The sequence below is a fragment of the Salvia hispanica genome, chromosome 1 (assembly GCF_029641045.1).
Source record: "Salvia hispanica isolate PSC_SH4W2 chromosome 1, Shi_PSC_v1, whole genome shotgun sequence".
In the NCBI taxonomy this organism is placed as follows: Eukaryota; Viridiplantae; Streptophyta; class Magnoliopsida; order Lamiales; family Lamiaceae; genus Salvia; species Salvia hispanica.
The window spans coordinates 51,526,353-51,538,813 of NC_142692.1; the positions used below are offsets into that span (position 1 = coordinate 51,526,353).

At 33.8% G+C, this 12,461-nt stretch overlaps 1 protein-coding gene and 1 pseudogene across 4 annotated transcripts; both read right to left on the reverse strand.

The window, feature by feature from the left end:
- Positions 1-1,651: 1,651 nt before the first annotated feature.
- On the reverse strand, positions 1,652-3,669 carry LOC125222620 (putative fructokinase-4; annotated as a pseudogene). Its single transcript, XR_016134623.1, has 4 exons — positions 3,217-3,669; positions 2,443-2,764; positions 1,959-2,075; positions 1,652-1,886 (listed from the first exon to the last, which is right to left on the reverse strand). The product of XR_016134623.1 is annotated as a putative fructokinase-4 (transcript).
- A 3,180-nt stretch (positions 3,670-6,849) lies between these two features.
- LOC125222622 (phosphopantetheine adenylyltransferase-like) lies at positions 6,850-10,728 on the reverse strand. 3 transcript variants are annotated; one of them, XM_089065369.1, is made up of 8 exons: positions 10,572-10,728; positions 9,344-9,487; positions 9,194-9,265; positions 8,644-8,703; positions 8,258-8,352; positions 7,683-7,752; positions 7,499-7,604; positions 6,850-7,154 (listed from the first exon to the last, which is right to left on the reverse strand). In XM_089065369.1, exons 2-8 carry the CDS (start codon positions 9,452-9,454, stop codon positions 7,129-7,131), a joined length of 540 nt encoding a protein of 179 aa, XP_088921495.1. In that variant the 5' UTR covers positions 9,455-9,487; positions 10,572-10,728; the 3' UTR covers positions 6,850-7,128. The 3 variants fall into 3 exon arrangements, with proteins under 3 accessions (XP_088921495.1, XP_088921504.1, XP_047981295.1); XM_089065378.1 differs by having other exon boundaries at positions 9,194-9,282; positions 9,344-9,413; positions 10,572-10,711; XM_048125338.2 differs by lacking the exon at positions 6,850-7,154 and having other exon boundaries at positions 7,156-7,604.
- Between the last annotated feature and the right edge of the window lie 1,733 nt (positions 10,729-12,461).

The window sequence follows — 12,461 nt, forward strand, 5'->3', positions numbered from 1 at the left end:
AACATTTTTTTAGGTTCATGAACTTTGTCAAAATATCATTTTAGGTTCGTGAATTTTAAAAATATCATATTAGGTTCATCAACTATAAGTAAATATCATTTGAGGTATTTTGAACTTTTCTCCGGACGAAAATGCCTTTAAGGCATTCATAGTGCAATTTGGACAATTTTTTCGCCACTCATCTTGCGGCAGACACCGACCTGGAGTCCAACAATTTTTAACGGCAAATTTTTATATTTAAATCCAATTTAGACGGTAATTGATCTCCATTCTTCATATAATTAATACTCCGAATGACAATCCAAATTAATAGCTATCTAATTTCAAAACAAATAAACTAAATATAATTCATGAATCACCTATAGTAAATTCCTAAAATGCAGTTTAGATTGAAAAAATAAAATAAAGTATCAAGTCACAGTTCACTATCCCTGAATAATTGGTCATCTAATAATTAAAAAAAATAGTAAAAAAATTTGTTGAAATCTAGGTCTTTGATGCAAGATGAGTGGCGAAAGAATTGTCCAAATTGCCCTTTGAAGGCCTTAAGGGCATTTTCATCCAGAAAAAGTTGAAAGTAACTCAAATGATATTAACTTGTAGTTGACAGACCTAAAATAATATTTTCAAAGTTCACGGACCTAAAATAATATTTTCAAAGTTCATGAACCTAAAAAGATGCTCCCTCTTTTTTAAAAATATACATGGTATATTTATAAATACAAGTTAATTTCTTAATAGACTAAAAAAGAATTCCTTATACATTTTTAGTGAATCAATAAAATAAAGGATTAATTTTAATACTGGAAAACGAGATGGTCAGTTAATTCATTCAAATAAATTATGTATTTATGTCCCATATAATACCATATTAGTCGTTGAAACGCTAAGAGCATCCGCAACGCTGCCTCGTTGCGGTCTCGGTCTCGTCTCGACGAGACGAGATGGCATCGAGACAGCGTTGCGGCTCCCGTCTCGTCTCGACGAGACGAGATGTCTCGACGCCCGACGCGTTCGGAAGAGGCCGGCCTCGAGTTGGCGAGACGACGCGCGCGGCCACGTGGCGCGCGCTAAGCGATGGCGTGACGCCCACTAGCCGGCCCGCGAGTGGGCGTCGGAATTATGACGTCATAAATTTATTTTTTTTTAAAAAAAATTGAAAATTCGAAAAAAAAAATTGTAAATTTTAATATTTAAATATGTATTTTTAATTATGTATTTTTTAGTCATGCATTTCTAAATTTTTTAGGCCTTTAAATTGTAATTTTTATTTTATTTAATTATATTATTTTTTAATTATGTATTTTATAATTATGTATTTTATAATTTTTTAGGCCTTTAAATTGTGATTTTATTTTATTTAATTAAGTGTGTTTTTATTAATTGAATTTGTTGGAAATAAAAATTAAAAAATGAAATTGAATGAATAGTTAAGAGATGGTTAAGAGATGGAGGGATGCAGGTGTTGTCTCTTAGTTAAGAGATGAGCTGAAAAGTACAGTGGGGCCCATGAATAGTTAAGAGATGAGACGGTTAAGAGACGGATAAGAGACAGCGTTGCGGATGGCCTAATAAACTAAATCGAAGTAGATCCAAAACTGAAATAAACACCAATGACTAAAGAAGAATCCAACACATGAACTTTGTTCTAAACCAGAAATAAAACCCTAGCAAAAAGAAAATTTCAAAAGACTGTACGGAAACTGGAAGTAAATCCAAAAGACTAATTAACTAAAAGAGGTAACTAATACTAAAACAAAAATCTAGTTCATGAGATCACGAACTTGAGATGGAGTAGGAAGAGCTGGGATAGCTCCCTTCTTAGTAGTGGTAATTGCTCCACACGCATTTGCATAAGCCAACACCTTCTTCAACTTCTCTTCATCCTAAAATCAAATTATTCAATAATTAATATACATTTTAATACATATAGTTATATTTTAGTAAATGTATTATACCTCAATAATAGACTGGTCGTCAACAATCTTACACAGGAGAGCTCCCACGTAAGAATCACCAGCGCCGGTCGTGTCAACGGTATCAACCCGAAAACCATCTATTGTTCCACGAAAATTCTGCCAAATTAATCACCAAAGTAAAATTATTAGTAAATAATTTATTTAATCTAATTTTTTTGTCTATAGTAGTACTCCCTCCGTTCCATAGTAATGGAGGCAAAACTTTTCGGTACGGAGATTAAGAAAAATTGTGTTAGGTGAGTTAAGTAAAGAGAGAATAAAGTGGAAAATGCAAAAGTAGAGAGATGAAGTGAGAAAAAAGTAAGAGAGAGTAAAGTAGGTGTGGAAAAATGTGTTAACTTTTACTAAAAATGGAAATGACTCTATTACTATGGAACGTACCAAAATGACAAAATGGCAAAATGACTCTATTACTATGGAACGGAGGGAGTAGTACTTAGTAGGAGTATATAGTATATAGTACCTTGGTATAGTATCTACATCCCTTGGCTCCGAGGGTGACCAAAAGGAGCTTGAGCTTGTCGTGGTACAGAGACATTGCAGCGGCATCATCAATGACGTCGGTTTGAACGAGGAAACTGAGCTCCTCGTCGCTCACCTTGATCACATCGGCCTTGTCCCAGATGCTCATGATCTGGGTCCTTGCCTCCTCCGCTGGGCAGCCGGAGATTCGGATCATACGAGAGAAGAGCTCCGGCCTCCCTTGCCACTTCCATTGCCTTTAGATGTGCCGATCTACACGGCTCCACGATCAAGCTTATTGATCCATAGTGGAACACTTTGGCCTACACACATATACATCAAATCTATCATAAATATGTTCCAATACAATCATACATACAACTAAATAATACTCCCTCCATCCCATAAAAAGACTCCGTTCTACAATAAGAGTCTTATTCACATTCCACCACCTTATTCCACTCACATTTTGTTATAAAACTAATATATATAAGGGTCTACTAACTTATTCAACCCACTTTTCTTTACATTTTATGACTCCTATGGTGGAAAAGAGGGAGTACTTGTGAATGCATAAAATGAGACTCTTATAATGAAACAAGAAAAAATATAAAATTGGAACGAAGACATTATATGTATACTGAGAACCATATATGTTTATGGTCGCAGTTCCTAATTGAATATAGTTGGTTGATTCATGAATATGAGTAGGGTTTTGAGATATTGAAAGTCAACAATTAATATTAATGAATCAACGAACTAATTCAAGACATACCGATTTGATGAGGTCGAGATTGAGTTCATCGGGCGTGAGCAGCATATCGGCGCTAGGGTTCCGATAGAACATGAACTCACGCTCGCCGTCGGCGAGTAGCGTCACAAACGCCAGAGCCGTCCTGGCACCTTTGTTGAGGTTGACCCCGGCGGTGGAAACGCCGTTCTTCTTGAGGATTCCGACGAGCATGTGGCCAAACTCGTCGTCACCGAGCTTGCCAATGAAAGCGGCGTTTCCACCGAGCCTCGTCACCGCTATGGCGACGTTCGCCGGAGCACCGCCTGGAGCCTTGAGGAATCCAGGCGCCTCTGCCAGAGACACGCCGGAGACCGTTGGAACAAAGTCAATCAGCATCTCGCCGAAGCTCACAATCAAACCACCATTGCTTGATGAAGTCGCCATTGCTATAATGATATTGAAGAATTATGAAAATTTTGGTAAATATATGAGTGAGAAAGTGGTGTAGAAAAGATTAGAGGTAGACGGAGTTTATATAGAGTTCTAGAATTCTTTTTACTTGGATATGGGACATAATATTGCATCAATATCCACTAAAATCCTACCTGGATATATCTATATCCAATTAATCTTAACTAACGATTTTTTTTTTTATTTTACTTTGATGCTTTCCACGGTAAGGAGGATAATGATTAATCAAAGCTAGCGACTGTTAATCAAAGTTAAAGATAAGCTTAAATGCGAAATAATTCAAAAGGGAGACATTTTTAAAGATTTTGTTATCCCATATATATAGTACTACAACGATATCCTCTATCCGATAAAATCTTATAATCATATCCATTATCTGATTTAATTAGGGTATACGGTTGTTCGGTAAGAGAGTGTGAGAACAACTATTTATCTAAGTTTTTGGTACAGGGAAGTTACTAGTCTAGTCTAGATGAGAAATAGTTGAAAAGAAGTAATGTTGATCGATAATGAGAGTGGTTGCTCACAAATAGAATCGCGGTTAATTTACTTTTTCTTCACTAATTAGTCTTGGGCCTATTAATCGACTGTGTTATCTATTTTATCTATCATACTACTCATTTCTCGATTTCATAGCATACTACTAGATCATCTAATAGTTTGTCAAGAAATTTGACACATTAGCTATCCCACAATAACAGATAAAGTAAAACTAGGTCTTGATATTAAAATTAAATTATTAAAAGAACATAGGGTAGTTTCAAATCCTAAAATTCTACTAATTTAGCCTAGACATAACACATGGACTAACATAAAGAAACAACTAGTAGATAAAATTGAATGGATTAATCTTGTGTTCTTCAGTCTTCTCCTTCTTACCTTGAACTTTCTTGATCCTTTGATTCCTGTATGAATTTATCAATGTCGAATTACGATCTTCAGGGAGGTTTATATAGGACTCAAAATCGTCCTCTCTAAATTGGGATAGACTTGGACTTTAGAGAAAAAGAAAAGTTCACATCATAGTCGAAATCAGATAGGCGTGCGACATGTCTTCTGTACGCTCACCGGCAGACTGTGGAGTTCATATTGGGCAACTTCTATCCCTTGCTTCAGCTCTGATCTTTGTATCTTCTGTATTTAACCTTTTTTACTATAAAAACTCAACAGACACGTCAAAATACAAAATGATGAGAATATTAAGCGGATGCAATTTGCATGATGTACTCAAAAAAACTTAAGACTAACCCCTTGAAATATCTTAAGACCCGGCCGAATAGTGCTTTCTGGAGACAATTGCCATGAAGCTGAGCCCTACCAGGGTGCTAAGTCGGCACAGTGTTACCAGGTCGGGTAACACCCATTAGATCACACTAGAAACATGCGCCACATCTTACGATCTTTCACTTTCCTTTCCAACTTTCTCCGAGCATCTTTACCAAATTCTACTCTTCACTTATGCAACGAAAATACTCCCTCCGTCCCACAATTTCTCATGTTTTCACCCGACACAAGTTTTAAGAAATGTACTTAATAGAAAGTGAGTTAAAAAATTTAGTTAAATATGAGTCCTACTTTTATACATTAGTTTTAAACTAATAAAATGAGAATGAGAATGAGTTAGTGAAATGTGAGATTTAGTACCAAAAATGGTAAAAGTGAAATATGACAAACTTTATGGAACAAATAGAAATGGAAATAAGTGACAAACTTTTTGGTAGATGGAGTACATCCTAATGAGTCCAAAAACACTCTAAAATGCTTGAATTCAGTGAAGAAAGCATATTTGATTGATATCACTGCTCTCATTCTACTCCCTCCGTCTGCCAATAAGTGTCACAAGTTGACCTGACACGGCGGGTTATAAGAAATGTGAAGGAAGTGGATGGAAAAAGTTAATGGAATGTGAGTCTCATTTTTATATTGATTTGATAATAAAATGTGAGTTGGAATGAGTTAGTGGAATGTGGAACCCATCATCAAAAGTACTAGTAAAAAATAAGTGTGGCAAGTATTGGCGGATGGACCAAAAAGGAAACTAGTGACAAGTAATGGCGGACGAAGGGAGTAATTTATAATCCGCCTCCTGCTCACATTGCCTATTTTTAACTATAACTTAGGCTGTAGATAGAAATAGTATTATTATTTTACAATATTTTCTTTCGTCGCCAAACAAAGGAAAGTTGTGTTTCCTTATTTTTTTGGCTTACAACCAAACGTCCGAATGAGATATACATCCTGGCCAAGAAATCTAAGAAGAACTTCACTTTTCTTTCTTACACGTATTCGTGAACGGTTACATATGCGCGATGGTGCATAGGACTATAGGAGGCAGTCTAAGGAAGAACACGTTCAGGTGAAATATATTTTGAAAGGATAGTGATAAATGTACATTATTGTACATATATAATCGAACTTTTTTTAACTATGTTACATTGAAAATTGATTTTTAAATATTAATTGATTTAAAATAAATTGCATAGTACTAATTATTTTGTAATAGTTTTAAAAAAATTGAAACTTTTAACTTAAATATTTGCATATTTAAGAACAAAAAATATTTTTTAACTAAATATTTGAAATTAATTGATATCAAACTCGAAATCATGTTACAACTTAACATAAAGTTTCTATATCATTTCTTTAATTTCTTAGTGCTACGTAATAATATACTACTCCCTCCGTCCCAGATTAAGAGTCACTTTTTGCTATAAAAGTCCGTCTCAGTTTAAGAGTCACTTTTAGAATTTTCCATATTCGGTCATATAATTTTACCCCATTCTTCATCAAAATTACATAAAAATGCCATTAGCTATATTAAAATAAATCAAAACAAAAATCAAAAGTCAAAAGGAACCCACCTTCAACCAACTCCACCATCTCACTTCATTTATTACACACTCTACTATCTCACTTCATTTATTACACACTTCAACTCTTTCTTAAAATCCGAATCATAACAATAAGTGACTCCAAATATGGGACGGAAGGAGTACTTGACAAATAACAACACTAATTTTGTACATCTACACACAAAACTCAATTCATTAAAGTTAAATTCGTACATCTACAGACAAAAAAGTGACAACGTTTTGTGTGTTTTGTAACTTTGGCTAGAGTTGATCTTTATCTTTTATCTTTTATAATATCTCCCTTTAGATGAGAAATACCAAATTGTTGAACTGATATCTATAAACACAGAGGTAAAAGCGTTTCAATCATATCGTTGGATAGCTATAACAAAGAGGTATTGGGTTTCAATCTTACCATCCCCCACAGCATGTCATGAAAATCTTAATCGTTACCCTATGATAGTTACATCTCTCGAATTTTTAGTACAACTATTATATAATGTTATTATCAAATAATATATTTAATTATTTACCTTGAATTATTCATAAAATAAAAATTGCCTACGATCTAAATTCTTGACCCAGAAAATATAGCAGTACTCTTTTATTCTCCGATCAGTTCTCGGCAAGCTTATTTGGTAGTACTATAAACATACACTGCAACCAATGAATGATCAATAGATTATGATTCGCAATAATACAAAAGCAAAACTCTAGAAGAAAATGTTAATTATGTACTCACATTTACAATGGAAAAAGTAATCTATGAATTTTCATTAAAATAACATGTAAAGACTATGAACAAGAACATTGAGAACATTTTTCAGCTGCTTTGAGTAAAGATAACAGTTTAGTGAGAACAATTTTCTATCTGGAATTTGTTTGTTTGAGCGAGCTAGTACAACATATTAAGAATATTTTTCTGGGTATTGATGGTATTATTCATTGACTGCATCTGCACATCTGAGAATTTATATAGACAACCATGGATTAAAGCTGACCTTCTAACTGAAGCTTCCTTGCCTTCTCAGCTTCCATTTTTCTCAATGCAGTAGAACTCAATTTCTCCCCAGTCGATTCTTCATGGACTAAATCGATAACCTCAATCTGCAAAAATTACTAATATATGAATTTTGAATGCATATGACCACAAATTAGCTCACGCTGAGAGGTAGGATGGGAAACCTTTAGCTGCGAAAGACCTCTCTCAGCCCTCTTCTTGTTGACAGATAGTCCTCCTGGATATGTTTCCTTACTGTCACAACAAAATTTGAGTTAGCTACTGCATACCATAGATTTTCAAAGGAGAACCTTCTTAGTACTACTGTTTAATAATCACCAGAAAGAAAAAGATAATTAGATATCTAGAAATAAAATTCAGTCGCTGCATATGTTGTCTGCATTTATAAGAAGTAGAGTTTCTATCACACAACCTATTAAATATCTTCAATTTTCATGAATTCTTGAAGATTCAAAATTCTCAGATTTGTGTTCCTTATGAACTTTTTTTCTTTGTGGGACATCTCCATGTTTTTTATATGCAAAGCTTCACAGGCTTGTCAAAGAATTCCAAACATTCCAACCTTAAGCATAGATATGAAACAGAATAGGAGGTTCGAAACTAAATCATATTCATGGAACTATAAATCCAGAATTAAAGAAAATGAAAGAAGATCAATGGTCAGAAACAAGTAGGATGGATTTGCATCAATGTGGTATTAGAAAAAAAAAACAGATTATTGCAGAGAAAATGTATGGACCTGACAATGATAGCCTCCAAATTTTCATCAACTATAGAAGGTCCATAAGGATCCACAATTGGTTCTATTTGCACCACAAGCTCCGATTTTACTGACTGAAGAATGTGTTTCCACACACAGAAAAAGAGTTATCTTACTCATAATACAAATGAAAACATCAGATGTTCACAAAATAAACAAAGATACTACACATCAGTTGATCAATAACCATAGTTTGCCCGCATATCATATGGTAATCATTATCATCCCTTGATAGATCTCAGCAAATCTCATCACACCAGAGGTGAGTTAAAGATTTTTTTGCAACTAAATCAGAAAAGCACCAGCATAATTAAGATAATTATAAGACATAATAAGAAAGGTTAAAGTTGACATTTATCAACTACCTTTATGTAATCTTCAACATTTTTCATTCGTTTTTCAACAGGCTCGATCAGATTAGAATACTGCAAAAAAAAAAATCAAATGGATCATATATTCTTAAATTCTTTCCAATTTTCTAGCATAACTAAACTAAGTACAATTAACTGAAAAATGTACTCCCTCTTAACAACTAGTCCAATCTTATCTGAAAATTTGTTTGGATCCAAAATCTCACTAGTTCACAAAAATATCAGAACATGTACAGAAAATTCAATTTAACGCCTTGCCAAACCAGATCCTTGAATACTTCTGTGAAGCAATCACAAAGATTAACAGACATAATAGTACTCATTCTCAAACAACCTAATCCTAATTCGATATATGGCACAGACAAATTAGCATCCTTCAGCCAGGAAACCATTGCTGGTGAAGAAATTATAAAAATTTGCCGTTTTATCAAATTTAGATAAGACAAGTCATCACAGCCCATTCAATCATGACTAGGTGTTCTTAAATTAATACCAGATTAATTTATGTTTTTTCCAAAACATGAAACATTGGACAACAACCAACCTGCTTATTAACTAGCATATGGCCATCGCAGACACCAATCACAATTCGATCTCTAGCTACTGTTGCTGCAGCCTGCATTGTCACAATAGCTAATGCAATTCGATCAGTGCATTTAATTATGTTATAATTAATAGCTGCATACTCACAGACCTTAAGAAATTGACGGTGGCCATCATGCAAACGATCAAAAGTGCCGCCTAGAACCACCGCACTGTAAGAACTGGGAGGAGACATGCTTAAATTACTATCCGAAGTTGCCATTTCTTTCAAACTGTTGGACGATATTTATGTTGACTGGGAAGTGGATCGAAATTAGATGGATAAATATATATACATGTATCCAAAGAGAAAATACAACTATATACTCTTGACACTGTAAAACCTGACTCATAAATCAATTACACACTGTCTATGCATGAAAGGAGAGATCTTTTTCAAGGCAATTCAAGTTACATAACACAGAAGAATGGTAACCACTGGACTATTTTCTTCAAGACATGACAATCATTGGATCAACTTCTTCAAGTCTCTTAACTACTTTGCTTCCGTATTTTCTGAAAGGCCTGGAGCTCTCCATAGCTACTTCAGTCCTACCAACAAGTGGAGGAATAGAAATTGTTTTGTGCTCACAGTCTAACACCTACTAAAAAGTTGAATGGCATGTTCAATCAATCCGAATTTGCCTAGGAAGTTAATCGCAATATTCCACATGACATGTTTACCTATAAGTCAGTTCTTCTAATATTTATAAACTAATCAAATGCATCTCTGAACCTACCTACATGGCAATGGGAACTCAAGAACTTTTGAAACTTAGGGAAATAGGAAGTCAAGAGTGTTTCGTTGACATTACAGCACCATATATGCAATCATGTCTGCATTTTGGAACTAATCCCCAGGCAAACATATTCTGCTAATGATATAGATATACTCTTGCTTCTACGAAGATAGCTGATAAGAAATTAGTAAGAGACTGGGAAATTGATCAGGGTGTTGTGTCATTGCAGCAGTAATATATCCTTCCATGTATAGCCAGTGTATAAATGAAGAATAAAAAGCTGAGTTTGGAATCATACTAATTTCAGCCCATTCTATTCTATCTATCTATCACACAGCTTAAATACTTGTTTCTCAAAATCCCAATTAGGCTTCACACCCCTCTTGATTTAGGACTGTCCGATTGGGTATTTTTCCCCACCCATACCCGAAACCTTTTCGGTAGCCAAAGACCCAAATTGAATAATCCGATTAGAAGAAAAATTGAACATGTACATTTCCAGATTACAAATTTACAACCTAACACTTCCAATTTCCAAATCACAAAAATGACCAAAACCAAAAGCAAAAAGAGTGAAGACAGTGAGGGTCGCATATTTACAATTAAGTTGGTGGCGAGCTCGGAGTCGGTGGTCGGCAGTCGAAATGGAGAGAGGCGGGCGTCGAAATGGAAGGAGGCGGGTGGCGAGCGGAGTCAAAGTAGAAGGAGGTGCAAGGGAGGATCTTGACCATAATAAAATATAATCATTAAATAATAAATTTATATCATATCATTGGAATTTGGAATGTATAACGAGCATCTAATTTTAGTCTCTTAACTCCAAGAAATCTAATCCCTCCGTATTCAAAAAATATAAACATTTAAAACGGCATGGGTTTTAATACACAATTAGTAAAGTAAGAGAGAAAAATTGGTAAAGTAAAAAAGAATAAAAGAAAATTGAGTAAAGTAAGAGAGAAAGAAAAAAAATAATGAAAGTAGAGTTGGTAGATTGTGGGGTCCATGTCCTAAAATAGAAAGATTCTAAATTTTCTATTTTTTAGGAACGACCCAAAATGGAAATAGTTGTTATTTTTTTAAAAACGGAGGGGTAACAATCTCTGGCCACTTCGGATTACATGTAAATGTAATAAACAAATTTGGATAACCAATCCATCTATAAATAGCCATCGCATCTTGATAATTTTGGATCATATATCTTGCACCACCAACAGAACTGGAAGGCAGAATGATTGATTTACCATGCATCTAACCATCTGTCTCACCTCGCAGTACAACCTCCGCCAAACCACTATACATCATAGCACATAATTTTTTTTGCTGGGTTCTAACAAACAGTAGACGACCAGTCTCAAGCATAGTATAAGCATCAACAACAAATTATTGGAATAAATCAATATTTAATTTGAAAAAATAGATTAAAGTACTTTCAATCAAATAGAAAAATTCAAATACACTTTGACTATAAAAAAATGTTTTAGTAAACAACATAATAATAGAATCAAATGTAACATCAACATCATCATTATAGAATAGTAGTATATAATTTTGTCTCTTGAAAATAAAACATATATTTGCCCATGACTAAAAACATGCATTTTAGAAATAGGCCAACATGAGCAAGCAAATACTAAAATAACCTAAAATTTCCACAATTAATATACTCGCTTTAGCATAATTTAAGTCAATAGATAATAGTACCTATAGGTATATATCTTGAATAAAATATGATTAATAATTTAATTATTATATACTTATATTATATCTACAAATATTCATTACAACAATTTAATTATACCACAATAAATTCTGAATCGTTCCGAGATAGGCACTGCATCAAAAAAATTACTTCACATAAATAAATGCAGTCTCAATTGATTGCACACCTATTTATCAGTGTTTCAAAACTTGCTTGGGAAGTCTCTCCAATGCATTTGTTCACTGTTTTTTTTTCATCAATAGTTTTATATTTGTATATTAGTATTAGTATTGGTGGAGGAGATAGATGTAGTATAGAAGTATAGATATTCAATACTACACTTTAGGAAAAGGAGAGAAAAGAAGAAAACGAAGCAGTCTGTTCTCTCTCTTCAAACTACCGTCATTACATAGAGAAGAGAAGAAGATGAGATGGCAAGTATGGGCGACTACTACAGTTATAGATAGAAAAAGGTGTCATGGCAAGCATGAGAGGCTACAAAGCCTAATTATTCTGAACTCAGTTTTTTACTATAATAATAAAGGTATGTCATTCTTTCTTTTTTATGGTTGCACATTAATCCTATGACTCTACACATTCTATCATCTATGATTAATACAAAAATATTAATCATATGCTTATTACAAATTCTACACATTCTTTCTTTTTAATTGAGGTACTTATTAGTTCCAAATTTTATAAGTCATTAATGTTTGCTTTGATTTTTCATGTTGCAGGTAATTAGAAGGTCAATTATATTTTGTAAACAATATTTAATACAATAGAAATTT